The 27257-nt window shown below is 31.4% G+C and overlaps 1 protein-coding gene across 3 annotated transcripts; it reads left to right on the top strand.

Moving 5' to 3' along the window:
- The first annotated feature begins 2630 nt into the window (after positions 1–2630).
- On the top strand, positions 2631–27237 carry RTRAF (RNA transcription, translation and transport factor). Of its 3 annotated transcripts, none has more exons than XM_051977948.1 (8): positions 2637–2864; positions 4320–4444; positions 8381–8480; positions 15278–15364; positions 17294–17382; positions 18111–18179; positions 26561–26609; positions 26907–27237. In XM_051977948.1, exons 1-8 carry the CDS (start codon positions 2795–2797, stop codon positions 27059–27061), a joined length of 744 nt encoding a protein of 247 aa, XP_051833908.1. In that variant the 5' UTR covers positions 2637–2794; the 3' UTR covers positions 27062–27237. The 3 variants fall into 3 exon arrangements, with proteins under 3 accessions (XP_051833910.1, XP_051833908.1, XP_051833909.1); XM_051977949.1 differs by having other exon boundaries at positions 2638–2855; XM_051977950.1 differs by lacking the exons at positions 26561–26609; positions 26907–27237 and adding an exon at positions 21459–24572 and having other exon boundaries at positions 2631–2864.
- The last annotated feature ends 20 nt before the right edge of the window (positions 27238–27257 follow it).

Genomic DNA, 27257 nt, shown 5'->3' on the forward strand with positions numbered 1-27257 from the left:
GCACCATCTAGCTGTCCCCATTGTTAACATTTTCAACGTCACTTTCATGAGTCTAGACAATCAACAAAACAATAAATCAAATTCTGATTTATAGTGTTAGTCAGTATCTGATGCATAAAATTTCACTGAAAATTAACTGTTGCAAACCTGGTATCAGTCAATTTCAGTGCATAAATTTATAGTACCACTTAGAGTTTATCTTGATATATGGTCTGTACCTAATTTCTGCCAGATTTCATTTTCACTTTTCAGCAGTTTTTGTTGAATAGTGGATCTTTACTCTAGTAATTGGAATCTTTGATTTCTAGGTTCATTTGCTCCTAAATGTTGTACCTGATATGCTGCATTGACTTTTTAAAAACCAGTACAAATCACTTGATGAATTCCTGTATTGTGGTATAAGATTTTGATGCTGCTAAATCTTCTTCCTTCACCATTTTTTTTTTTTCATTTTCCCTCTAGAGATACTTGACTTTTTGTTCCTCCAGATTAATTTTATTTTTTCCCTAGCTTTATAAAATAATATTTTTATTGTTTGATTGATTTGGCACTGAATAAGGAAATCAATTTAGGCATTTCATTCTTTTTTATATTGGCTTATTCTATCCATGGGCAACTAATATTTTCCCAATTGGGTCTGTCTTTATTTCCATAAACGGTGTTTTGTAGATGTGTTTCAATAGTTTTTGTATGTGTCTTGATAGTATTCTCATGTATTTAGGTATTTTGAAGTTATTTCTATCTTTTCCTGCTGGGTTTTGTTGTATTATATTGAAATCATGATGATTTATATGGATTTATTTTATTTGATGAAAATCTGGTGAAGTTATTTCAATTAATTTTTAATTAATTCTCTCAACTTTGCTTAGTAATTGATCCCATTATTAGTAAAACATGATAATTTTATTTCTTTTTTCCCTCCATGAAGTTCCCTTTGATTTCTTTTTCATGTCTCATTAACATTTTGTGCATTATATGAAATAATAGAAGTGATATTGCACAACCTTTCTTTATACTTGATCTTCTTGTAAAGTCTTATTTATCTCCATTACTTATGATGTGTAATCCTGGTTTTACATATATATTTCTTATCATATTAAGAAAGAGTTGAAGAGAAAAAACTGATGAACTCTTGAGTGCAAAGATTTTTTTTCACTTAATTTTTATTGTTTTTTTCTAATGTTAATATGGAAATATGTTCGTCATGACTTCTTATGTATAATGAATGTCATTTTACCTTCTCAAGGGATGGGGAAAGCATGGAGAGAAATTTTGGAATTGAAAACAAAAATTAAATAAAAAGTAAAATATTTTAAAAGAAAGTTCATTTGTTTTCTGTTTTTAAAAGAAATGGATGTTTTATCTTGTGAGATGCCTTCTGTATATCTATTCAAATAATTTAATTTTTTTCTAGTTATTAATGTAATCTATTATATTGATATTTTGTTTAATATTGAAGTAATCCTTCATTCCTGGCTTAAAGCCAATCTGGTCATAGTATATAATCTTTTTAATAAATTATTGTAATCTCCTTAATATTTTGCTAAAAATTTTTGTGGCAATATTCATTAGGAATGTTGGTATATAGTTTTCTTTCTTTACTTTTGAATCTTTCTTGTTTGAGAATCAAGTAAATATTTTCATCTCAGAATGAATATGGTACAATCTTTTCTTTTTCTATTTTTGCAAACAGCTTATGTCATATTAGAAATGTTTTTTAAATGTGTGATAGAATTTTCTTGCAAAAATTCTGATTGTAGATTTATTATTATTATAGTTTATTGTTTATTCAATTTATTTTTCTGACATTAGATTATAATTCTCTATTTTTGTTTTGTCAATATTGATATCGTGTATTTTTGTATCTATTTCATTTAAGTTATCAGTTTTCTTGATATATAGTTTTGCGAAATAGTTTCTCGTAATTTTCTTCATGTCATTCATTTGAGGTGAATTTTCAATTTTCATTTTTTTATATTGGTAATTTGTATGCTTTAATAAAAAATCCATAAAACTTTCTTCAAAATTAGCTAATGCTATTTTATTAGACTTTTCAAGGAGTCCAACTTTTATTTTTATTTTATTAATTCATTTTTGTGCTTTTGATTTTGTTAATTTTTTCTTGAGCAATTTCTTGGCACAGAAAATTGAACACTAGGCTTTGAATCTCTTCTTCCTGATTTCAAAACTGGTTTCTGACACTTACAAAATGGGTAACCCTGGGCACTTAATCCTGCTCACCGCAGTTCTTCTTCTGTAAAACGGTCTGATAAAGAAATGGCAAACCATCTAGTATTTGTGCCAAGAAAACTCTGAATGGGGTCACAAAAAGTTGGACATGACTGAAAAATGATTGAACAGAATCTCTTCTTTTCAAATTTCTATTTTTTATGTACAATTGGAGTTTTTAAATGTATTGTTTTTCTAATTTTCTTTTAGTTTTCCGGCCCACTTCTCTGTTTAATTATTTTTTGGGGAAAGCTACATTAGAATTACCCCAATTCTGCATCTTTGTTTATTGTTCATTTCAATCATTGTCAATAAAGTTTATTAAATGTGACGTAAGTGTGATGTAACTCGTTTCTAGCCCCACCTTCTCAAGCTGCGCCGTGATTGGTGACCTCCTGTAGGATGCTGGGAGTTTCTGAGTTGGGGATTCGCTCTTGAGCTTGTCACTTGGAAGACTTTCTGGAGTTAGCTTTGCCTTTTCCTTCTTGCTGTTGCTGCTTTTTTTGCTGCCGCTTAAGCTCCTTGCTTCTCAAGTGCCACGGCGACCGAGCTAGGAGCCAGTATCATGTTTCGCCGCAAACTGACGGCCCTGGACTATCATAATCCTTGCGGTTTCAATTGCAAAGGTGAGGGAGGTGAGCGATGCTCGGTTCAGGCCTTGCTGAAATTAGGCCCTATCCTTTCGGCTACTACCTTTCTTCTTACTAGCCTTTCCTTCTCATTTTCTCTATACGTTTTTGCCTTCCTATTAGTGCGATCCCTTTACTATTTGATTTCTGGAGCTCTTCATTAGTTCCCTCAAACTCCCTGCCGAGCACTTTCCCTATACTATTCTGTTCGCCGTCATTTCTTTTTTTCAGTATCACCAAAGAGGGTCCACTTATTATTCCCTCTAATATTAAAGAAAAGGGGGAGGAGGGGAAGCCACCTAATTATGGCCGAAGGAAGTCTTTATGTGTAAAAACCGATCATTTGTTATTAATTGAATGCCAGGTAAACTTGTGATGTTCCGGTGTAAGTGCTGTGGGAGATAGTGATTAGCATTGCAGGCCAAAGGCACCTTACTGTTGTAGTTTGAACAGAACTAGAAAACAAAGCAGCATTTAATAAAGTGTACATTATAATCAGATTACAGAGTGCCTAAAATACACAAAGTTGAAGGGAGAATGCATAAAAGATTAAAGGAAAAAATTCTAGTACCTAGACATATTCTTTGACTTATTGTAGATTAATAAAGAAATAGAATCCTAATATAACATTCCCTGTAACAATGTTTTTGAGTCTCAGTTTCTTTCATCTGTAAAACGAAGATAATAATACTTACAGGGTTGTTGTGACTATGAAATGACATAAAGTTCTTTGATGATCTTGAGTTGCTACATACTTTTTAGCTATTCTAAAATAATCAGCAGTGTTTTGATATACTGAAACTTGTGATATTTTAAATAAGTTTGTTATAGTGGCCTATATATGTGGTAAAATACTTTGAATATTTCAGAAACCTTATAAATTTTAATTAGGAACTTTTCTTACTGTCTTCGTACCTTCATACTGTCTTATTCTTTTGTTTGAAAGTTTTTATTTATCATTTAATTATTTCTTTTGGTACTCTTGGATTTGCTTTATTTAATTCCCTATTATGTTATTGTAGTTTATATTATCTGATCTTCTTATAAACTGGATCTTTCTCCCCAAAGCAAAATACACTGATTGGGACTTACTAGTAATCTCTTCTCTTATTTTTATTCTTCTCTTTTTTTATTCTCTTTTAAAATTTAATTTTATTTATTTTTTTATTCCTTTGATGTCTTCGTAATACTTTTATTTCCTTTTTTTGGATAATTTTATAGTAGTTTTTGTTTTATTTAATTTTTAAGATGTTTTCTTCCTTTCATTGTTTTGTAATACATGTTTATTTTTGATATCCAGGAAAAATATATAAACTTAGAAATAATAAGTTTGCATAATAAAGGAGTCTGTACTAAAGTGTGAAGAAAATTACATTTAAGAATATGAACATTTTGCTATCATCCTTTATTTTGACTTAACTAAAATCTTGTATTCTGATTTTTCTAAAATTTTTGCTACAGATGAAACAGAATTTAGAAACTTTATTGTTTGGCTTGAAGATCAAAAGATTAGACACTACAAGATCGAAGACAGAGGAAATTTAAGAAACATTCACAATAGTGAATGGCCCAAGTTCTTTGAAAAGGTAATAAATAAAACACTGGGTCAATTTTAAAAGTAAAATTTAATTTTAAGTTAGGAATAATATCAGTTTTGGAATAGAAACAAATTATTAAAAGGGGGCAAAGGGCATAGATTTAGAATTGGAAAGGACCTTAGATATCATTTAGTGCAACCTCCTTATTTTATAGATGAGAAATTGAGAAAAATTTTATTTGAAAAAAGATTAAAACTAATGAAGTAGGTGTTGGTGATTAAGGAAAACCACAGTAATTTAATTATGCTATATTAATATTAGTAAAAATCTTAACCACTTTAGTTTTTGTTATGTATATTTAGGTAAATAAGATGTAGTTAAATCAATGAAACAGATCTTGTTTCAATAAAGCAACCTAATTTTCCAAAAGAAAACAAAAATGAAAACTAATTGGTGATATTTTAATGTAATAGCATGTAAACATGATGATTTTAAAGTTTATAATTATAAAAGCCTTCAGAAACTGAAAAAGAAAAACCTTTGTGATAAAAATAAATTTAAACTGTCTGAAGTGTTTTTTTTTTTTTTTTTTTTTTTTTGGCTGAAGCAATTGGGATTAAGTGACTTGCCCAGGATCACACAGCTAGGAATTGTTAAGTGTCTGAGGTCAGATTTGAACTCGGGTCCTCCTGACTTCAGGGGCAATGTGCCACCTATCTGCCCCTTGAAGATTTTTTTTTCTTAATTGTATATGAATTAATAGCATCAAAGATTTTTTGGAGAACCATTTGCTTCACCTTTTTAACCCTCAAATTGAAAAGCTGGATGGTATAGTTTTTGTCCCATAGTAGTTGAACTGAGCCTCATTCATTCTCTTATAAATATGATTTGCACTATATTTTGAAACATTCCTCATAAAATAGCAGGATATGTGCATTTTATGAAGTGGCAGGATTTTAGATGGTGACTTCCAGGACAGTAGGCCTGTGATTATAGTGTACATTTGAAGTGCTGTGCTTATGTTATTAATCCTTCTGTTGTTTAGCCACATCTTATTGGTTGCATTTTCTAAAGTAAAGAATTCCATTATTCCCTTTTTTTTCTATCCTCTTAATAAAGAAATTCCTTCATCCCATCTTTTTTTTTTTTCCCCACAGTGGGAATTGGGTCTTGAACTGTGATTTTTATTTGTGTGGGTAACTCCTAATCTTTAACATTTTTCATCAATTCAGGTTAGCAATTTGACTATAAGTCAATAAACTAGAGAATAGTTTATAGATAGATAGATAGAGACAATAAGTCTATAAACTAGAGTTTCTTGGATACTGAGTGGTTAGTTGATGTGCCTGTGATGATGATATTCATAGCTAGTATGTTTCTTGGGTAATACTTGCCAGATCTTCCTCACCTTAAGAGTAGGTCCTGATTGAACTTTGTATGTTTTTTTAAAAAAATATTCCAACTCATTGTATCCCTGTTCCCATACCCCAATAAATTATCTCATATCTTATCTATAATAATTTACTGTTGATTTAAGAAAATCAAGTGTGATTTTTGGTTACTTAGTTGTTAATATTTTCAGGTTTTTTTCATTTTCTAAAGATTTAAACATTTAAGGCACCTTATGCTTTGAAAAGTCCTGGATGACCTAATCAATACAAAATCGATTGCCTAAATATAGATACTATGGCTTATTTTATATAATTCTGATTTTTTTATTTTAATAGTATTTAATTTTTCCAATTATATGTAAAGATAATTTTCAATATTCATTTTTGTAAGATTTTTAGCTCCAAATTTTTTTCTCCTTCTCTCCTTTATCTCCTCTTTCCCCAAGACAGTAAGCAATCATAGGTATTATATGTATAGTTAGTTTAACATTTTCATATTAGTTAAGTTGTGAAGGAAAAATCAGAACAAAAGGGAAAAGCCATGAGAGAAAAAGGAAACAAAAAAAAGGTGAAAATAGTATATTTCAATTCACATTCAGTCTCTCTCTGAATGGAGATGGCATTTTTCATCCCAAGTCTTTTGGAATTGTCTTGGATCACTATGTTGGTGAGAAGAAATAAATCTATCATAGTTTATCATCACATAATCTTTCTGTTACTGTGTTCAGTATTCTCCTGGTTCTGTTCACTTCACTTAACCTCAATTCATACAAGTCTTCACAGGCTTTTCTGAAATCTGACTGCTCATTATTTCTTATAGAATAATAAATATTCCATTACAGCATATGCCATAACTTATTTAGGTGTTCCCCAATTGATAAATATCCACTTACTTTCCTTCTCACCACAAAAAGAACTGCTGTACAAACATTCTTGCACTTGTGGATCCTTTTCTAATTTTTCTGATCTTTTTGGGATACAGATTCAGTAGTGATACAGCTAAATCAAAGGGTATGCATAATATATAGTTCCTTGGACATAGTTCCAAATTGTTCTCCAGAATGGCTGTAACTAGTTCACAGCTCCATCAACAATGCATTCATGTTTCAATTTTCCCATATCCTTTCCAACATTTATCATCTTTTCTTGTCATTTTAACCAATCTGAGAGGTGTTAAGTGGTATATCAAAGTTGTCTTAATTTGCATTTCTCTAATCAATAATGATTTTAGAGCTTTTTTTCATATGAATATAGATGGCTTTAATTCCTTCATCTGAAAATTGTTCATATCCTTTGACCATTTATCAGTTGAGGGTGATTGGTTTTATAAATTTGAGTCATCATAAATTTGAGAAATGAATTGTTTCTGCTTTTCTTCTAATTTTGACTGAATTGGTTTTTATATGCAAAACCTTTTTTATTTAATGGAATAAAAATTATCCATCTTTCGTTTCATAATGTTCTCTATCTTCTGATTGGTCCGAAATGCCTTCCTTTTCTAAAGATTTGACAAGTAAACTACCCCCTTGCTATGCTAATTTACTTATAGTATCACTCTTTATGTCTAAATCATGAGGCCATTTTGAACTTACCTTGGTATAGAGTATGAGATGTTGGTCTGTGTTTAATTTCTGCCACAATATTTTCCCAACAATTTTTTTCAAATAATTCTTATTCCATAAGCTGGAGTTTATAGATTTATCAAATAGAAGATTACTAGTCATTAGGTACTGTGTCTTGTGTACATAACCTGTTCCACTGATTCTTATCTTATTTATCTTAGCCAGTATCAAATGGTTTTGATGACTACTACTTTATGATAAAGTTTTAGGTCTGTAGTATCTTTAGTAGTATCTACTAGGTCACTTTCGTGTGTGTGTGTGTGTGTATTTTATTAGTTCCCTTGATGTTCATGACTTTTTATTCTTCCAGATAAATTTTGTTATTTTTTCCAGCTCTATAAAACATTTTTGACTATTTGGTGTGGCACTGAATAAGCAGTTTAATTTTGTTAGAATTGTCATTTTTATTATATTAGCTTGGCCTTCCCATAAACAATTGATATTTTTCCAGTTGTTTAAAATCTTTATTTGTATGAAAAGCGTTTTATAATGGTGTTCATAAAGTTTCTGGGTTTGTCTTGGCAGGTAGATTCCCAAATATTTTATATTGTCTACAGTTACTTTAAATAGGATTCCTCTTGCTGCTGGACTTTGGTTGCTAATATATAGAAATGCAGATTATGTAGGTTTATTTTATATCCTGCAACTTTGTTAAATTTGTTAATTGTTAACAATTATTTTTTTAATTGATTCTCTAAGATTCTTTAAATGTACCATTATGTCATCTGCAAAAAGTGACAGTTTTGTTTCCTCATTGCCTAGTCTAATTCCTTCTATTTCTTCTCTTAAGAGAAGAAAATACTGTACTAACATTTCTAGTACAGTATTGAATAATAGTGGTAATAATGTCATCCTTATGTCACCCTGATCTAATTGAGAATGCTTTTAACTTATCCTCATTTAATTTTGATTCTTGACTGTTGCCATTTAACTGATGATAATGAATCAAATGTTTTTCTTTTCTTTCATAGTATCTGAAAGATGTTAACTGCCCTTTCAAGATTCAAGAGAGACAAGAAACAATTGATTGGCTTCTTGGTTTAGCTGTTAGACTTGAATATGGAGATAATGGTATGGTTTTTATGTTCTTTAATGTGTTTTATTTATATATGTATGTATGTATATATATATATATATATATATACATATATATATATATATACATACATACATACAATGTGTTTTAATTATATATCCAATGATATCTTTGATTAGGAAAAGACTTAATGTAGGAGTCTTTAAAAAATAATTTAACTGCTTTTTATTTATTCCCATTCATTTTTTAGATCTGTTTGGAAAAACTTATTTATTCCTTTCTTTCTTTACAGTATTATATAAAAGAACCCTATTAGAAAAAGAAGTTCAAAACACATTCTCTTCATTGCTTTTTTGGTCCTTAGATTTTCTAGAGTTACTTCAGTCTGTTGAAATGGAAAGAATACTGGATTTTTGGAATGAAAGAACCTGGATTTGAATCCCACTTCTTTTACTTAATATTCTTTTACTTAATTTACTTAATACCAACCAAGTTGGTGAGGCAAGTTAGACTTTCTGGATTTTAGTTTTATCATCTATTAAATGAGATGGAAAAGGAGGGAAGGGAACAAGTAGTTATTAAATACCTACTATGTGCCAGACACAGTGCTAAACTTTTTATAAATTCTATCTTTTGATCCCCATAACAACCCTATAAGGTTTGTCTATTATCCTCATTTTGCAGATAAAGAAACTGAGCAAACAGATTTTAAGTGACTTGTTCACTTACTTGCTATCTGTGTGATAGCAAGCAAGCAAGCAGCAAACTGAAACTGTTTTTCAACTCCAGTCTTCCCAATTCCAGGTCCAATATTATTATCTACTGTCCTCTCTCCTTCCCCTGTTAAATAATGTAATTAGATTATAATTCTTAAGCTTTATATGACTGTCCAACTGTCCAACTCATGATCCTATTTCAACACCATTATAACTTATAGATTAACAGATAAATGAATACTGGAGGAATATTTCCATATCCATATTTCCAAAGCCAAGCCTTTGGACTGCTAGTTAATTCAATAGTAAAATAAAATAGAAATGTCATCAAGAATCTTCTCCTGATACTAGGAAATGTCAGGAAAAATTATAAAAGGCCTCTACATAGAGAGATACCCTAGTGGAATGATGGGAGGCCATCTGTAAAAGTCACACAAGCTGTGTAGAGATGGTTGTATTGCAGTGTGCATCTTGATAGGAACTTCAGATTGATATTATCATATATATTTAAAATTTGAGTTCATTTCAACAAATTTGAAAACATTGCTAAGCAATAAGATTCAAAGATGAGTAATATGTGCTTCCTCATACCAGAGAGCTATATAAGTTAAAATAATCTACAGATTATTTGCAAGTAACCAATAATACAAAAGTAAGTATGGTATTTTACATATTCTTTGAGATTAAGTGGTTTGCTGAGAGTCATGGAAAAATAAACAAAAATCACATTGTGGTGAGAATTCTAAAAAAGAAATGCTTGCTTTCTATTGTGGAGTCAGTTAAAGATTCATGAAAGTTGTAGCGTTTGATTTGAGCTTCAGGATTTCAGAAGTTAAAATTGTTGAGGAAAACTGAGCATTGCTTACTTTTGGTAGAAGCTTTTCAGATTTATTTATAAAATTATGAATTAAATTTCAAGCATTTTCTTTTTGAGAGAGAAAACAAAAGTTTACTCTTTACTGAATTTTTTGGGATTCATTTTATAGTAATTATGAAACAAAAGCAATATTCCACATTGAAGATTAAACAAGGGTACAAAGTTTAAGTTAGAGGTTAAACAGAACAATAGTAATTTAATATATCAACCATCTTGCCAAAATATTTATTCTGGTCAAGGATGGAAGAAGAGATAGTGCACTTAATCTTATTACTCTGAATTTGATGGCCTCACTAATTTATTTTCAGGAAATTCAATGTTCCTTCCTGAAATCTGACTTAAACCATTTAGAAATTGAATAATTCTTTGATAAAAGTGAAACAAAAGAATTTCAGAACAGGATATTATCTCTTCAAATTAAAGTACTGACAGTTTTTCTGTTAAGGTTTTAGTCACTAGAGCATTATAATATAAATTCCTTTATATTTAATAACATTGAAGGATAGATGAGGAGAGTCCAGGTTGTGTGATATGTTCATGTGATGGTGAGTGGTATGAGTTGGAGTGTATGAAGTGGGAGAGAAGCAGCATGTATAATATTTTGAAAACAGGCTTTCAAGTCAGTAATGATCATCTGGTTTAAGTTCTGCTTACGTGAAGACACTTAATCTCTCAGTGCTCTAAAAATTATTTTAGACTATAAATTGCAGAGAAAGGTGCACTAACATAGAAATGTTACATTGGCTTAGGGAGTTTCCTCATTTGGTGTTCCCTTTACCAGTGAAGTCAAAGTTCTAGTCCCTCTTTCTACATGAATGGAATGGTGTGTGAATGGTTGAAAATATTTTGTACTTCTACATTGCTTTATAATTTATAAAACTTTACATGATCCTGAGGATCATAAGAAAAAAACTGGACTTGGAATCAGTAAGCCTGAATTCAAATCATTCCTGAGGTACTTTATGATTTTGATGAGTCAGTTAAATCCATTTACATTATCTGTAAAAATGGGGATGATACTTGTATTACCTGACTCATAGTATTGTAAGGAAAATGCTTTGCCAGGTATCAAACTTGATAAATGTAACATTGTTTTCATCTAACTAAATGGTTTTTCTACTGTTACTTACATGACCATGAAAAGAAGTTATATCTGCTAGATAAGCACACATAGCACCCAGAGAGAAACTTTGCAATAATGATGGTTTTATAACTCTTTACAGTTTGTAATATGCTTTCCTCATAGTTCTATAAGGTAAATAATACAAATATTGCCTTGTATAAATGCAAAGAATTAATGCTATTTGACAATTTAACTTTTTCAAGATCATACAATTCATAAGTATTACAGATATCAAAAGTTAAAAATGGCCCAGTGTGATATAACTAGCATTTTCCCAATATGGCTTCTTCTCACCCACAACATGGGAAGGCTTTACCTAAAGATGACAAAATTAAGCTAGGATTTGATTAGCCCTGGCTTTCTTGATGCAGCTTTCTGATTATATTTGTTGTTGTTCTTTTGTTTTTTATTCTTTGTGGCCCCATTTGGCTTTTTCTTGGCAAAAATACTGGAGTGGTTGAGGTAAAGAGTTGAATGACTTGCCCAGGTTTACATAGCTAGTAAGCTGTCTGAGGCCAGATTTGAATTCATGAAGTTGAACTTTCCTGGCTGTAGATACTTAATCCATTATACCATCTAACTACTCTGCTTATATAGGGGCATATAAAGTCCCAGCCAAATAGAGCTTGGTAGCTCAGATTTGATATGTGCCAAAGACTATATGAATTGCCATATCGTGAAGACCTGCTGATTAGAAACATTAGATGTGTTTCTGTGAAGAATCAAGGGAAACTGGAACTATCAGAGCTAAAGGTAAATGCCCCTGTACTATATCCTTGTTAATAGGGCAAAGTAAACCTTTTTTGTTAAATTATTAATGATTTTTAAGTGACTCATTGTATCCCCAAATAGAACTTAAGCTAAGAAAGGGCTGACATAGGAGCCACTTCTCCAATACCTAGTTTTTGAATTCTAAAATACTTTATTAGGGTCTTAAATAAATGTAGTTGTGCAACAAATATACTTATCAATAATTAACATTTTATTAAGCATCTAATATATGGCAGGCACACAAAAAAGGCAGTAATAGAAGTCTCAAGGTATGAGATGTCTGAGCAGAAATTTCTTCTCTCCAAATGTGGAGATTTGGAATTTAAATGGCAGAGTAGGGATAAGGTGAAGTTCCAAAACTGATAAGATATATATTTTTTAATAACTTTTTATTGATAGAACCCATGCCAGGGTAATTTTTTACAGCATTATCCCTTGGATTCATTTCTGTTCCCATTTTTCCCCTCTCTCCCTCCACCCCCTCCCCCAGATGGCAAGCAGTCCTTTACATGTTGAATAGGTTACAGTATATCCTAGATCCAATATATATGTGCAGAACTGAACAGTTTTCTTGTTGCATAGGGAGAATTGAATTCAGAAGGTATAAATAACCCGGGAAGAAAAACAAAAATGCAAGCGGTTTATATTCATTTCCCAGTGTTCTTTCTTTGGGTGTAGCTGCTTCTCTCCATCTTTGATCAATTGAAACTGAATTAGCTCTCTTTATCGAAGAGATCCACTTCCATCAGAATACATCCTCAAACAGTATCATTGTTGAGGTATATAATAATCTCCTGGTTCTGCTCATTTCACTCAGCATCAGTTCATATAAGTCTCGCCAGTCCTCTCTGTATTCATCCCGCTGGTCATTCCTTACAGAACAATAATATTCCATAACGTTCATATACTGCAATTTACTCAACCATTCTCCAATTGATGGGCATCCATTCATTTTCCAGCTTCTAGCCACTACAAACAGAGCTGCCACAAACATTTTGGCACATACAGGTCCCTTTCCCTTCTTTAGTATCTCTTTGGGGTATAAGCCCAGTAGAAACACTGCTGGATCAAAGGGTATGCACAGTTTGATAACTTTTTGAGCATAGTTCTAAATCGCTCTCCAGAATGGCTGGATGTGTCACAATTCCACCAACAATGTATCAGTGTCCCTGTTTTCCCACATCCCCTCCAACATTCCACATTATCTTTCCCTGTCACTCTAGCCAATCTGACAGGTGTGTAGTGGTATCTCAGAGTTGTCTTAATTTGCATTTCTCTGATTAATAAAGATTTGGAGCATATTTTCATATGTCTATAAATAGTTTCAATTTCTTCGTCTGAGAATTGTCTGTTCATATCCTTTGACCATTTCAAAACTGATAAGATATTACAGGACGATAAGGTTTATTCCAGTTAATGAGTTTCCTGAGGGCATGATGGAAAAGTCAGAGAAATCCAAAGGTGTGCAGCCAGATAAGAAATGTGATATAAGATGGATGCTTTTGTATTCAAGCTGATACTTTTTTCTTTTTTAAATAATAGATTTTTTATTTTCAAAATATTCGAAAGGATAGTTTTCAACATTCACCTTTGCAAAACTTGTGTTCCAAATTTTTTCCCTCCTTTCCCCCCAGACAGCAAGTAATCCAATCAATATATGTTAAACATTTGCAATTCTTCTATACATATTTCCACAATTATTATGCTGCACAAGAAAAATCAGATTAAAAAGGAAAAAAAAAAAAAACTAGCAAATAACAACAAAAAAGGTAAAAATACTATGTTGTAAACCACACTCAGTCCCCACAATCCTCTCTCTGGGTGTAGATGGCTCTCTCCATTTCAAGTCAGTTGAAACTGACATGAATCATTTGTTGATTATTGTTTGAATTCAACAGTTATTGTTGAAAAGAGCCATGTCTACTGATGCTTTTTTGAATGATGTTCCTTCTCAGGGATTCCTATAATCAACCTTGATTATAATATGCTAATTTTGGAATAACAGTCAGCTTTTAGAGTGATTGGATTTCAAGAACACGTTTCATACCAGTTTATCTCTGACAGTGACTGTGATGCTGTTGTAGAACTAAATTTTTAATCTTGGTTGTGGCTGCATCCAAATATATCTTATCCTTTAGTTAAAATAATTCATGACACAATATATTAGGGAAAAACCTGATCAATGAACTCCTAGTGCAAGCACTAGGTTAGTGGGAGAAAATGCCTGAATAGGATTTCCTCCATTGGCCATATTGAATCATGAATAGATAATTATATTTCCTTAAATGATCTCTCCAATTAAAAGTGCTCTTTCCATCATATCATGCTTCTCTTTGAAGAGGTAAAATAGGCACCAGGAGTGGAAATATGAAATAGATTTAGGAGAGCAATAGATTGTAAAAGATATTAATAAAAATAATATATAGATTCAATTAGTGACATAAAGAAATTATGTTATAGGCATTCATTACAGATTATGAAGGTTTGCTATTTATTTTATGTGTAAGTAGCTTCATAAGTGCAAACAGATACAAGCCACAAGACAGTCAAATCAAATGAGCAGTTTGGGTTGGGAAAATTCAACCTTTTTAAGTCTCTGTGGAGTTGTGGAGTCGGGCAGGATCTTCCTTACTGACCAAGTCCCCTGCTAATCAAAAGCTTGTGACTATTGAGACAGTAGAGGCTGAATGAAGAGAGTTTTGGCTAAACTGGATATTCTGGGAGACTTGACTGATTTTGATTCTTCTTTCTGTAACAAAAGTGCTACCCGCATGTCATTTAGAAGCTATAGATGAATGTTCCTTGGTAGGAACTGTGCAGTGTACTTGGATTCAATCTACCTGATTCTGAAAGCACTGTCCATTTTGGATTAATTGAGATTTAAAGCCAGTCCCTCTAATTCAATATCGATATTAGGCCATTTTAAGTTCTTTTTTGCCTTGGTTTTAGAGGCTATATAAATATCTTTTGTGTGTTACTCATTTGTTGGCATAGACAATTCATTTCATCCTTGTCAGTGAAGTGAGTGAAGTCTTGGCATAATTTCTGGTCAATCCAACAGAAAAAGAAGAGCAAAAGAGAAAATCCTTAAAAATTAGAATGTTCCAAATATAATGGCAACAGAATGGTTGAAGTAAATGTTGAACAAATTGTAAATGTATTTAACTTGTTTATTCATTAAAATTATCTTGACTTTTTAAACTATTTAACCTACCTGTCTCCTTAACTTTTATTTTCTCTAGGGTAATTTTTCACTTTTTCTAAATAAACTAATATGGCATTCAACTTTAATTATTATGTTATTACATTATTGCTATCATGACTCATTTATGCCTTTTCTTGTAGCTGACAAATACAAGGATTCTACACCAGATAATGCTAAAAATGCTGACAATGCAGCTAAAAATGTAGAGCCACTGATAAATTTGGATGGTAAGTATGTAATTGAGTAAAGATTGTTTGATATTGCTAATTCAGCTAAAATGTTTTTGTTTTTATTTTCTTTTATTTAGAATGAATTCTTTCAATCTAGATTTATTTTAGAAAAAAAATGATGAATTTTTCAAATAGTTGCAAAGTTGGTCTACAATAAGTAAATATATTTGTGTTGGATTAAAGTGTAATTTTTTTTAAAGCAATGGATTTTTGAAATCTTATCCTTAAGATATTTATTATGCTATAAACTTCCATTCTTCATTTGCATAATTTTATAATGAAAGACTCCCTTTTAAAAATCAGTTAAAAACACCATAATAATGTTTCCAATACATTTGATGTTGTGTAAGAGAGCAATTTTTGGTACCAAATGATATGATTTAGCATATAGCACCAAATAGTAAGATTGTTGGAGTTTGATCATGTGATGAATTCACAGTGGTCATTATCTTTGGCAAAAAATAGGATTTTTTAGAAGAAATTATAGATAAAATGAAGAGTTACAATAGAAGTGGTAAATATGAAGAAAAGTTGGGAGAGCATTTAGTTAGCAAGAAAAAAGGTTTCAACAATTAATAATGTAAAAGACCAGTTCCCTAATGGAATTCAAAGTTAATCAGGAGAAAGGAAACATCCCATGAAGTGGGAATATACCTTAACTGGCAGGCAAAGTCTATAGAGAAGTTTAGTACTCTAAAAGAGTTAACTGCCTATAAGGAGAAAGACACAGTGAGGTAGAGTGCTATGGTGGGCTATAATCCGAAGGGGATTTGGCAAAGATGGCACAGATTTATAGGGAAAATTTAACCTCAGGGGTTTGACATAACTGATTTCTGATGGGACATAGCAAGGTAGGGATGCCCACAACCTTCACAGAGGGTGGGACTATGAAGTTAATTAAACTGATTTCCATCATGCCCTTCCCTGCTTGCTAAAGGGAGTAATTTCATCAATATTCAGGATTAGAATCCTTTAAAGGATTCTTCTCTGTAGATCACTTCATTACAAAATTATGTACATAGTATGCCCGAGAAACCCAATTGTCTTAAAGAATATATGATGCTTTTATTCAGAACATAAGTCTGAGCTAAGGCAGAATACACTCTTTATGATTGCACGCTAATACTGTTTTATCTTTAGTAAAATAGCAATATGAAAGAGGGAAATGAATGGAAAACTTATATGCAAAATTGCCAAAAAATAAGATTTTCAGAACAGCATTACATTGAAATTTATCCTACTGTGTGTTTTTCATATAATTATGTTTTTGCTGTAAGTAAGATGGAAATTAATAGGCATCTACTATTTATTACAAAAACTATTAGATTTTACATAATTTACTTTAGTGAGGCTCAGGTTCTTGTCCAGGTGAACAAACAAGTTTCATCGTTTTAATCTCTTGCTACCTTTTAGTCAGTCTTTGCTTTTTACTATTTTTTATGGTTTGCTTTAAATGAAGATTCTACTTAACTCAAAAAAAAAAAAAAAAGAATCTAACCAATCTACTGGTTCTTTTTGACCTCATTTTTTCATAACTTGTGATTCATGTGAACTAGTAAGATTTTGGGGCTCTCAGAAGCTGTAGATTATGTTGATGGTTTTGTAAAGAAATGTTAGTCAAAAATATTATTTAAATAGGTTTTGTTGAAAAAGAATTAAATAGATAAAAATCAATGTGAATAAAATTATCCACCAGACCTTTAGAATGAATGTATGAGCATCATGAAACAAAAATAAGTAGTTTTATCATTATATTTTTTGGTGCTGGGGTTTTAATTTTGTGTGTTCTTTTGGATAGTTATTGGATAAGAAATTTTAGATACTTTTTTTGGGGGGAGGGGTTCCTAAGCCAAATAGTAATCTTAATATATTATTATATCTCTCTAAAAAATATTATATCAGCTTTTGTATGTATTTGTTTTACAGTGAATAATCCTGATTTTAAGGCAGGAGTAATGGCTTTGGCCAACCTTCTTCAAATCCAGCGTCATGATGATTATTTGGTAATGCTTAAGGTTAGTTTATATTCTTAAATTTATTATTATGAGAGAAATGCAAAAAAATTACTATATTTCTGCAAAGTATGTGTGATGTTTTCTTTACTGAAACAAATTTTGAAATTTTATAAACACACACCTACACAAAACATAGGACATGGTCTCACAAATTTAGTAGCATACTTTGTATCTTGGAAATAAAGTCATTAATTAGGAATCAAGATTTTCTTTGTATAGAAATAAATGTGTTGAAGCATTGAAGTAAAAGACTATTACATTTATCTGTAATACAGGTGGGATTATGGTGGGGTTGCCAATCTGTGTTACTTATATGTTACTCTGTATTATTTTATTCTTTGCCTAAAGAATGTATGATGATGAAAAAATGTTGTTTTGAATTATTTTTTAACATGTAGTTAAATGGTATATGTTCTTTAAAATAATTAAATTATTGTGGTACATGAAGAGCATCTTTAATTAACCAAAACCAAGAAAAAATATTTTCACAGCAATAACAACAGTTTTTATGTGTTAAGGATGGTGGCGGGAAGTAGTTTTGAGGGTGGATAGTAAAATGAGGGTGGGCATGAGAAACTTAAACTGCATATTACATTGTCCTTTATTTTCAACTTTGGTGAGTTCTTGGGTACCCTTGCACTACTTACTGAATCAGGGAAAGAAAAGGATGACATATCTTTTCATTTACCCATTTATGTAGAAAGACTAAAAAGATTTTTATTTACTAGGCAATTCGCATTTTGGTTCAGGAACGCTTAACACAGGAGGCAGTTGCTAAGGCAAATCAGACGAAAGAGGTATGTGTGTTTCTCTAAACTGAAAACTAAATACTTTTGGTAACAATTCCAGATATTATAATAAATAAATGCTAATATTTCCTAGTATTCCAACACATTTTGGAAGTGGGTTGTGATCGTGTGCCCCTGCTGTGGTTATATTCTCTAAACCTTCCCTAAACCTTGGTGGAGTGTACCACCAAGGATTGATATGATAGGAGCTGTACTAGTTTTCTGTGGATAGCTAACCTATATGTATAATATAACATGTTTTTATCTATCCAGGTGTGATCTTTAATACAGTCAAATGTGATGAAAGTTCTAAAGTTTTTCAAAGTTTTTTTTCCTTCTATAAATTGTTTTCTTAGTTCTGTTCACTTCACTCTGTTTCAGTTCACTAAGGTCTGTCCAATTCATCATTTCTTGTGGCACAATACTTACATTTATATACAACAGTTTATTTAGCTTCTTCCCATTGACAATCCCAAATGGAATTACTTTCCATTTTTTGTCTACTATAAAAAGAGTTGACAATCATATTTTTGTACATATAGATCCTTTTCTTTTTTCTTTGATCTCTTTGAAGTATAAGCATAGTATTGATTTGGTTAAGTCAAAGAGGATCCTTTCCAGAAGGACTAGAACAATTAATGCTCTACCTGTTTTCTCGTAACCCCTCCCATATTTATCATATATTTTTTTTGTCATCTTTGCCTGTCTGAAAGATATGAGTTGGATTGCTTTAATTTACATTTTAATTTGTCATTTAATATATGTCAAAGTTGCTTTGATTTATATTTTCTAATTAATGATTTAGAATATTTTTTCATATGATGGGTAGCTTCAGTTTCTTTGAAAATTGTTCATATCTTTTGACTTGAGGAATAACTCTTAAGATATTATAAAATTGAATCAGTTCTGTATGTAGCTTTGATAGGAGATTTTTATCAGAAAGCTTGGTTGCAGATATTTTCCCTCTTTCTATTTCCATTCTAATTTTTATTATAATAAATTTGTTGATTCAAAGCCTTTTAAATTTTGAATTAAAAAAAATTACCCATTTTATCTTACATATTCCTTTTTATAACTTATATAACTTTATAACTTATTATAGCCATGGATCAAATTTGTTTTTTATGTGACTTTTAAAATTTAGGTCATGTATCCACTTGGGATTATTTTAGTATGAAATATTGGTCTAAATCTAATTTCTACCTACCTGCCAATTTTCTTAGAAGTTCATGTCAGATAAGCCACTGTGATTTTGGGATTAATCTAACACAATGTATATTGTGTATATGATCTGTCCTATTGATCAAGCTTACTTTTTATTAACCAATACAAAATCATTTTGAACATTTATATTTTTAATTTATGGAATAAAACAAACATTCCATTTTTAAAAAATTAGTGCGTTTAGCCTTCTTATCTCTGTATACCTACATTCACTTGATCCAAATGTACACTACTAATCCCACTTTGCCTCAGTTCATATAAGTCTTTGCAAGTTTTTTTGAGATGTCTACTCTTCATTTCATATTTCACAATAGTATTCCATTACATTCATATACCACACTTTTGTTCAGCTACTCTCCAATTGAAGGGCATCCCTTCAATTTCCAATTCTTTGCCATTGTAAAAAAGTTGCTATAAATATTTTTGCACATGCCCTCTTTGGGATAGAGACCAGCAGTGGTACTATTGGATCAAAGGGTATGTGCAGTTTGGTTACTCTTTGGGCACAGTTCCAAATTGCTTAACAGAATGAATGATTGGATCAGTTCACAACTCCACCAGCAATGCTCTAGTATCCCAATTTTACCACATTTTCTCCAATATTTAGCATTTTCCTTTTCTATCATATTAACCAATTTGATAGTTGTGATTTTACCACTTCAGATTTGTTTTAAGTTGGGTTTCCCTAATCAGTAGTGATTTAGAGCATTTTAGGACTAGAGATTTTTAATTTCTTCATCTGAATATTACCTGTTCATATCCTTTATCAATTAGGGAATGACTTGTATCCTTATAAATTTGACTCAGTTCTCTGTATATTTGAGAAATACTGTCTATAAAAATTGTTTCCCAGTTTTCTGCTTTCCTTCTAATTTTGGCAGTATTGGAGGAGTGGGAGAAATGAACACTTGCCTTAATTTCATCTGAACTGTCTGAAAAAGGAATTGAACATATATAAATACGCACACAGAGTTTGGTATAGATTTATTAAACTTAATAAAGAAACCATATTTTTTCAATTTTTTGAAATGAAGCTTTTTATTTTCAAAATACATGCAAAGATAGTTTCCAACATACACCCTTGCAAAACTATGTTTCAAATTTTTCTTCCTCTCTTCCCCCACTTCCTCAACAGCAGGTAATCCAATATATATTAAGCATGTAAAATTCTTCTACACATATTTCCATATTTATCATGTTACAAGAAAAATCAGATCAAAAAGGGAAAAAATGAGGGGAAAAAAACAAAAACAAGCAAACAACAACAAAAAAGGTGAAAAAAAACTATGTTGTGATCTACACTGAGTCCCAACAGTCCTCTCTCTGGGTGCAGATGGCTCTCTCTATCACAAGATCACTAGAACTAGCCTGAATCACATTGCTGTTGAAAAGAGCATGTCCACCAGAATTGATCATCATCATAATCTTCTTGTTGCTATGTACAATGGTCTCTTGGTTCTACTCACTTCACTTAGCATTAGTTCATGTGAGTCTCTGTAGGCCTGAGAAACCATATCTTAAAAATAGTTAAGAGGGGGTTGATGAGGTACTGATCTTTCCAGTTCTATTGCACACGTACTTATTTGGCATGCCCCACTTGTACTTCCAGTACACCGAGTGAATTCTTTATTCATCAGGTTCCTTTTTCTGTCTTTTCTCTTATAAGACATTTGCTCCCCCAACCCCCACAATTCCATACCAATTCTGAATCCATTTAATATGTAATATGATAGATGCTCTGTGTTCCCAAATGTAACTTTTCCTTTGCCAGTTTTGTCAAATAGCTGAAAGGCCACAGTAATGATCACATATAGATTGTACAGGCCATTCAAATGCTATAAATTCTTGAAAGGAGATTAACCTATATTTTGTTCACTCCAACATACAAACTTGGAGCTACAAGCTTTTTACTATTTTTTAGAAGTATTCAGGACATGAAAAATTTTCTGTTTTTTCTAAGGCTTGTGGTTCAGTAACTTTCAGTTGTTTGGGGAAATTTTTTTTTTGGGGGGGAGCAAAACTATTATTGTGGTTTGTCATTTCCTATTCCATCTTATTTTACAGATGAGGAAACTGAAGCAAACAGGGTTAAGTGACTTTCCCATGGTCATACAATTTGTCTGAGGCCAGATTTGAATCCATAAAGTTTAATATTCCTGACTGGTTCTGGACTGGCACTCTATCCACTACTACACCTAAGCTGCCCATTTCTATAACACTACAGAACTGAAGAAATATTATTTTGCATTCACATGCAACTGTTCCTAGTGAAAGCCATCTCGATGATTATGATGCTATCAATAATAAAAGCTAGCATTTATATCTAGTACTTTGTTTTGCAAGGCAAACTGTTTTGTCTTTTTTTCCCTTACAACAATCTTGGGAGGTAGGTGCTATTATTTTTTCACCATTTTATAGGTAAAGGATTTGAGGCAGATAGTGGTCAAGTGACTTGTCCAAAGTCTATTGATCATCAGGCAGGATTTAAACAAGTCTTTCTAACTCCAGATTTAGCACTCTATCCACAATGCCACACAGTCACCTCTTCTGGACTTTTTTGCTAGCACAAAAGTAGAGATATGGGCAGAAATTACCCTCATACATTTATACTCTACAGCATCGTAGTGTCCCACTCTCAAATTTATATTTCTAGTTCTAACTTTACTTCTGAATTGGAGATTCACATCTCTAACTCTGTAAAACATCTCTATCTGAATGACCCACTAGTACTTAAAACTCAAATGTCCAAAGCCAAGTTATTTTTCTATTCCCTAAAATATTCTGCTCCTCCTTTGGCTTTACTAATTTTGTCCATGGTACTATCATTTACTCTGGATAGTGTCTGTCAGGGCTATCACAGTTACTTACTCAAACCTTTCTTTTGAGAAAATTGGAATTTATCCTCTGGAATCAATTTTCTTGAGCAACAGCTCAAGATAGACCTGTTCTGGTTTTATCTTGCTTGCTTTATCTTCATACAAGAGTATGAAGCTTTCTTATATGATCCTTTATCTGTTTCATTTCTTTTTTCTAAGCTATGCTTTTCCATGTATTTATTCCCATCCTCAACCTTTTCCCACATTCACACTGAAGTAATCAAATACAATATCCTAATCAAGTTCTCCATAAAATTTCTCTTCACATGTCTTTAGTTGTATAATTTATTCATATAAAATGCCTATGGTATTTTCTATTAAAATTCATCTGCTTGGATACAAAATAAATCCACATAAATCCTCAACATTTTTATACATCACCAACAAAATCCAACAGCAAGAGATACAAAGAGAAATTCCATTCAAAATAACTGTTGATAGCATAAAATATTTGGGAATCTATCTACCAAAGGAAAGTCAGGAATTATATAAGTAAAATTATAGAACACTTTCCACACAAATAAAGTCAGATTTAAATAATTGGAAAAATATTAAGTGCTTTTGGATAGGCCAAGTGAATATAATAAAGATGACAATACTCTCTAATCTATTTATTTAGTGCTATACCAGACTCCCAAGAAACTATTTTAATGACCTAGAAAAAAATAACATCAAAATTCATATGGAAGAACAAAAGGTTGAGAATTTCAAGGGAATTAATGAAAAAAAAAATCAAATGAAGGTGGTCTAGCTGTACCTGATCTAAAACTATATTATAAAGCAGTAGTCACCAAAACTAAGAAATAGATTAATTGATCAGTGGAATAGGTTAGGTTCACAGGACAAAATAATAACTATAGCAATCTAGTGTTTGACAAACCGAAAGATCCCAACTTTTGTGATAAAAATTCATTATTTGACAAAAACTGCTGGGAAAACTGGAAATTAGTATGGCAGAAATTAGGCATGGACCCACACTTAACACCGTACACCAAGATAAGGTCAAAATGGGTCCATGATTTAGACATAAAGAATGAGCTTATAAATAAATTAGAGGAACATACAATAGTTTACCTCTCAGACTTGTGGAGGGGGAAGGAATTTGTGACCAAAGAAGAATTAGAGATCATTATTGATCACAAAATGGAAAATTTTGATTACATCAAATTAAAAAGCCTTTGTACAAACATAACTAATGTAAACAAGATTAGAAGAGGAGCAACAAACTGGGAAAACATTTTTACAATTAAAGGTTCTGATAAAGGCCTCATTTCCAAAATATATAGAGAATTGACTCTAATTTAAGAAATCAAGCCATTCTCCAATTGATAAATGGTCGAAGGATATGAACAGACAATTTTCAGATGATGAAATTGAAACTCATATGAGTGTTGCAAATCATTATTGATCAGAGAAATGCAAATTAAGACAACTCTAAGATACCACTATATACCTGTCAGATTGGCTAAGATAACAGGAAAAAATAATGATGAATGTTGGAGGGGATGCAGAAAAACTGGGACATTGATTCATTGTTGATGGAGTTGTGAATGAATGCAACCATTCTGGTGAGCAATTTGGAATTATGCCCCAAAAGTTATCAAACTGTGCATACCCTTTGATCTAGCAGTGTTACTATTGGGCTTATATCCCAAAGAGATACTAAAAAAGGTAAAGGGACCTGCCTGTGTTAAAATGTTTGTGGCAGCCCTTTTTGTAGTGGCTAGAAACTGGAAAATGAATGGATGCCCATCAATTGGAGAATGGTTGTGGTATATGAATGTTATGGAATATTATTGTTCTGTAAGAAATGACCAGCAGGATGAATACAGAGAGGCAAAGGGCAGAACCAGGAGATCATTATATACTTCAACAACAATACTGTATGAGGATGTATTCTGATAGAAGTGGCTATCTTCAACAAAGAGAAGATCTAATTCAGTTCCAATTGATCAATTGTGGACATAATCAGCTATACCCAGAGAAGGAACACTGGGAAATGAGTCTGAACTGTTTGCATTTTTGTTTTTCTTCCCAGAGTATTTTTATAACCTTCTGAATCCAATTCTTCCTGTGCAACAAGAGAACTGTTTGGTTCTGTACACATATATCTGCACAAATATAGTATCTGGGATATACTATAACATATTTAATATGTATAAGACTGCCTGCCATCTAGGGGAGGGAGTGGAAGGAGGGAAGGGAAAAATCCGAACAGAAGTGAGTGCAAGGGATAATATTGTAAAAAAAATTACCCATGTATATGTACTGTCAATAAAAAGTTATAATTAAAAAAATAAAATTCATCTGCTTTATTGGATTCAATTAGTTAAACCAAGTGGGTAGAAACTTGCTTATCCTCAGGTTGTCTGAGTTCTTGACAAATCAAATACATGGGTATTTACAGCTGGTACAAAAAAGCTTGAAGACAGTGATTCTAAAAAGCAAGTTAATCTATTTCCATTGTACATTGCATTAAAAAAAAATATATATATATATATATATATATAAAGTTCTTTTACCCTGGTGAGTATGGTGAATGACAGGAAGTAGAATGTCCTATCTCCAACCATTCCCATCTGCCTCAATTTTGTGTTTCCAATTCTAGTTCTTTCCACTCTTTCTTGCTGTGCTTTATGAAATGCCTGTTCTATAATTAACAGGATACTTTTTTTTTTTTTTTTACTATCTTTTCTTAACAGTATCAAACTTTTGCTCAGTTGGATTTGTTCTGAGTGAAAGCCACCATCCTCACCCTTGGTTTTGCTACAGCAGTTAATATTTATATAGTGCTTTGTTTTCTGTTAATTCCCACAATATTCATAGGAGCTAGGTACTAATAATTGGATTTTTTTAGAATTCTTAGAAAATAATAGGATTTTCCTACCACCATCTGTGGTAGTGGTAACAGATGTAAATTTTTAAAAAATCTGTCAAGTATATAATCATATTTTAATACTAGTATTCGATTCAGCTCATGTATGGGAACAAGTAAAAGAAAAAATGTGTTCCATTGCCCATGCATAGATAAACAAATGCAAAATACATAAAAGATGGCTGTTGATGATGCATGTGGGTTCACTGGAGAGTGAGAAGGTTCCTAAAACCATATAAGGAAGTTAGTTGCTCAAGCAATCCAAATTATTTATACTTTCTAATTTTAAGTTGAGTACTGAATCTCTTCAGTTTTTGTTAATATGTTAAAAAGTCTACTTTATAGTCTATTATTAATATTAAATTAACTTCTGTTCAAGCTTTTTAAAAAAGAGGCTGAATGGCATCTTTGGCATTTTTTATTTTACACAAGGTTTTTTTTCCCCTCTGTTAATTATTCACTTATAAATTAGCCAAAACCAGTGTTTAAAATCTAGTACAAAATAATGAAATCCCATTTTTACATTTTAGGCCTGCTATTACTCTACCATGGCTGTATATCTGTGTCTCTGTAACTGTCACTTTAGTTCTCTTGCAAAGAACATCACATGATTTGCACAAATAAGATTTTAATTTGTTGAGTAGATTTTATATCTAATATTTTGATATAGCACCCAAATGAATAGGAAAGTATTAATTGATTAAAATTAAACAATAGTTTCTATATTTACTTTTCTATTATTCCACCCTCTTTCCTCTAAATTTATCCTCTTCCCATTTTTTCTTTTCTTTTCTTTTCTTTTTTTTTTTTTTTTGACACCTCTGTGATAATCTAGACTGACAATGTGAATCAAAGGGGTTAAATTAAAGGATGGACTAGATACTCATTACTGGGGGGAAGGGGACGAGTGAGTTTTCTTCTTTTTACTCTCATTCTCCTCTACCCTATCCATATCCAAGTAAACTCCACAATCTTGCCTGTGTTTTCTCTTGTTTCTCTAAGTTTCTCTTAAGCCTTGGGAAGCCTCAGACTTGAAATAATACCAAAGTTATTATTTGATTTTACTAAGAATATAAGAAATATTAGAAGCGCAGCAATAAGTAATTTTAGCTTGCTGTTTAGTTCCTCTATAATTTGAAGGAAGTCCATGTTTTTTAGTACTTTAAAAGAAATGTTAGCAAATGAAGGCCAAAATTCTTGCTTGACAAATCTAATCCTTCCCAGTCTCCATTTAGAATGGTAAAAAAATATAAAAGAAGGAAAAATATTGTAGTCATGTACAGATATGGACAATTTGCCATGTTTTTTAGTCTGAGTTGATGCTACCTTATTTTTTAAGTATTATGTTTTTTCCTTAATTATTCTTAATTATAAGAAAAGAATTTTTTATTGTCTTTTTCTTTTTTTCTTTAAAGGGCTTACCTGTTGCTTTAGATAAGCACATCCTTGGTTTTGATACAGGAGGTAAGTGCTATTTTTTAAACAGCTTGTCCTAATTAATTAAATAAAAGTATAAACTTGTATGACCTTGAGTATATCACTTAATCTCTGGCCCTCAGTTTCTTTATCTGTAAAGCAAGAGGGTTCCCTTCATGCTTTGACATAAAAGTAGTTTTTAAAATTATTGCATGAATGATAACTTTTTTAAAACGTTGAAATTATTTTCAGAGATGATTTAAGTAGTTGTAATCTTATGTGTGTATATACATGTAATTTTATGATGTACACATCAGTGCACTATCTTTTCTTGTGATAAAATAGATGCTGTTCTTAATGAAGCTGCTCAAATTCTTCGATTGCTGCATATAGAAGAACTCAGAGAACTACAGACAAAAATTAATGAAGCCATAGTAGCTGTTCAAGCAATTATTGCTGACCCAAAAACAGATCACAGATTGGGAAAAGTTGGAAGATAAAGAGATTTAGGATTACAACCTCTCATCTACTTAGGACATCTAGGAACTATGCATAACTTCGGCAATGTATTTTCAATCAAATGTCACTATTTGGGAGGGAAAAAATAACAGAGAATTTTGAATTCTTACCATTGTTGTGTTTTCCATTTAATAAAATTTGAAGAAATGGACATGTATTTTTGATTGTATATTAAGT

The sequence above is a fragment of the Antechinus flavipes genome, chromosome 2, assembly GCF_016432865.1.
Source record: "Antechinus flavipes isolate AdamAnt ecotype Samford, QLD, Australia chromosome 2, AdamAnt_v2, whole genome shotgun sequence".
NCBI lineage: Eukaryota > Metazoa > Chordata > Mammalia > Dasyuromorphia > Dasyuridae > Antechinus > Antechinus flavipes.

Coding starts and splice junctions, on each gene's coding strand:
- RTRAF (XM_051977948.1), top strand. CDS start 2,795: ATGTTTCGCCGCAAACTGACGGCCCTGGACTATCATAATCCTTGCGGT. Junction 2,865..4,319: donor CAATTGCAAAGGTGAGGGAG/GTGAGCGATGCT, acceptor TTTTTGCTACAG/ATGAAACAGAATTTAGAAAC. Junction 18,180..26,560: donor AGGCAAATCAGACGAAAGAG/GTATGTGTGTTT, acceptor TTTTCTTTAAAG/GGCTTACCTGTTGCTTTAGA.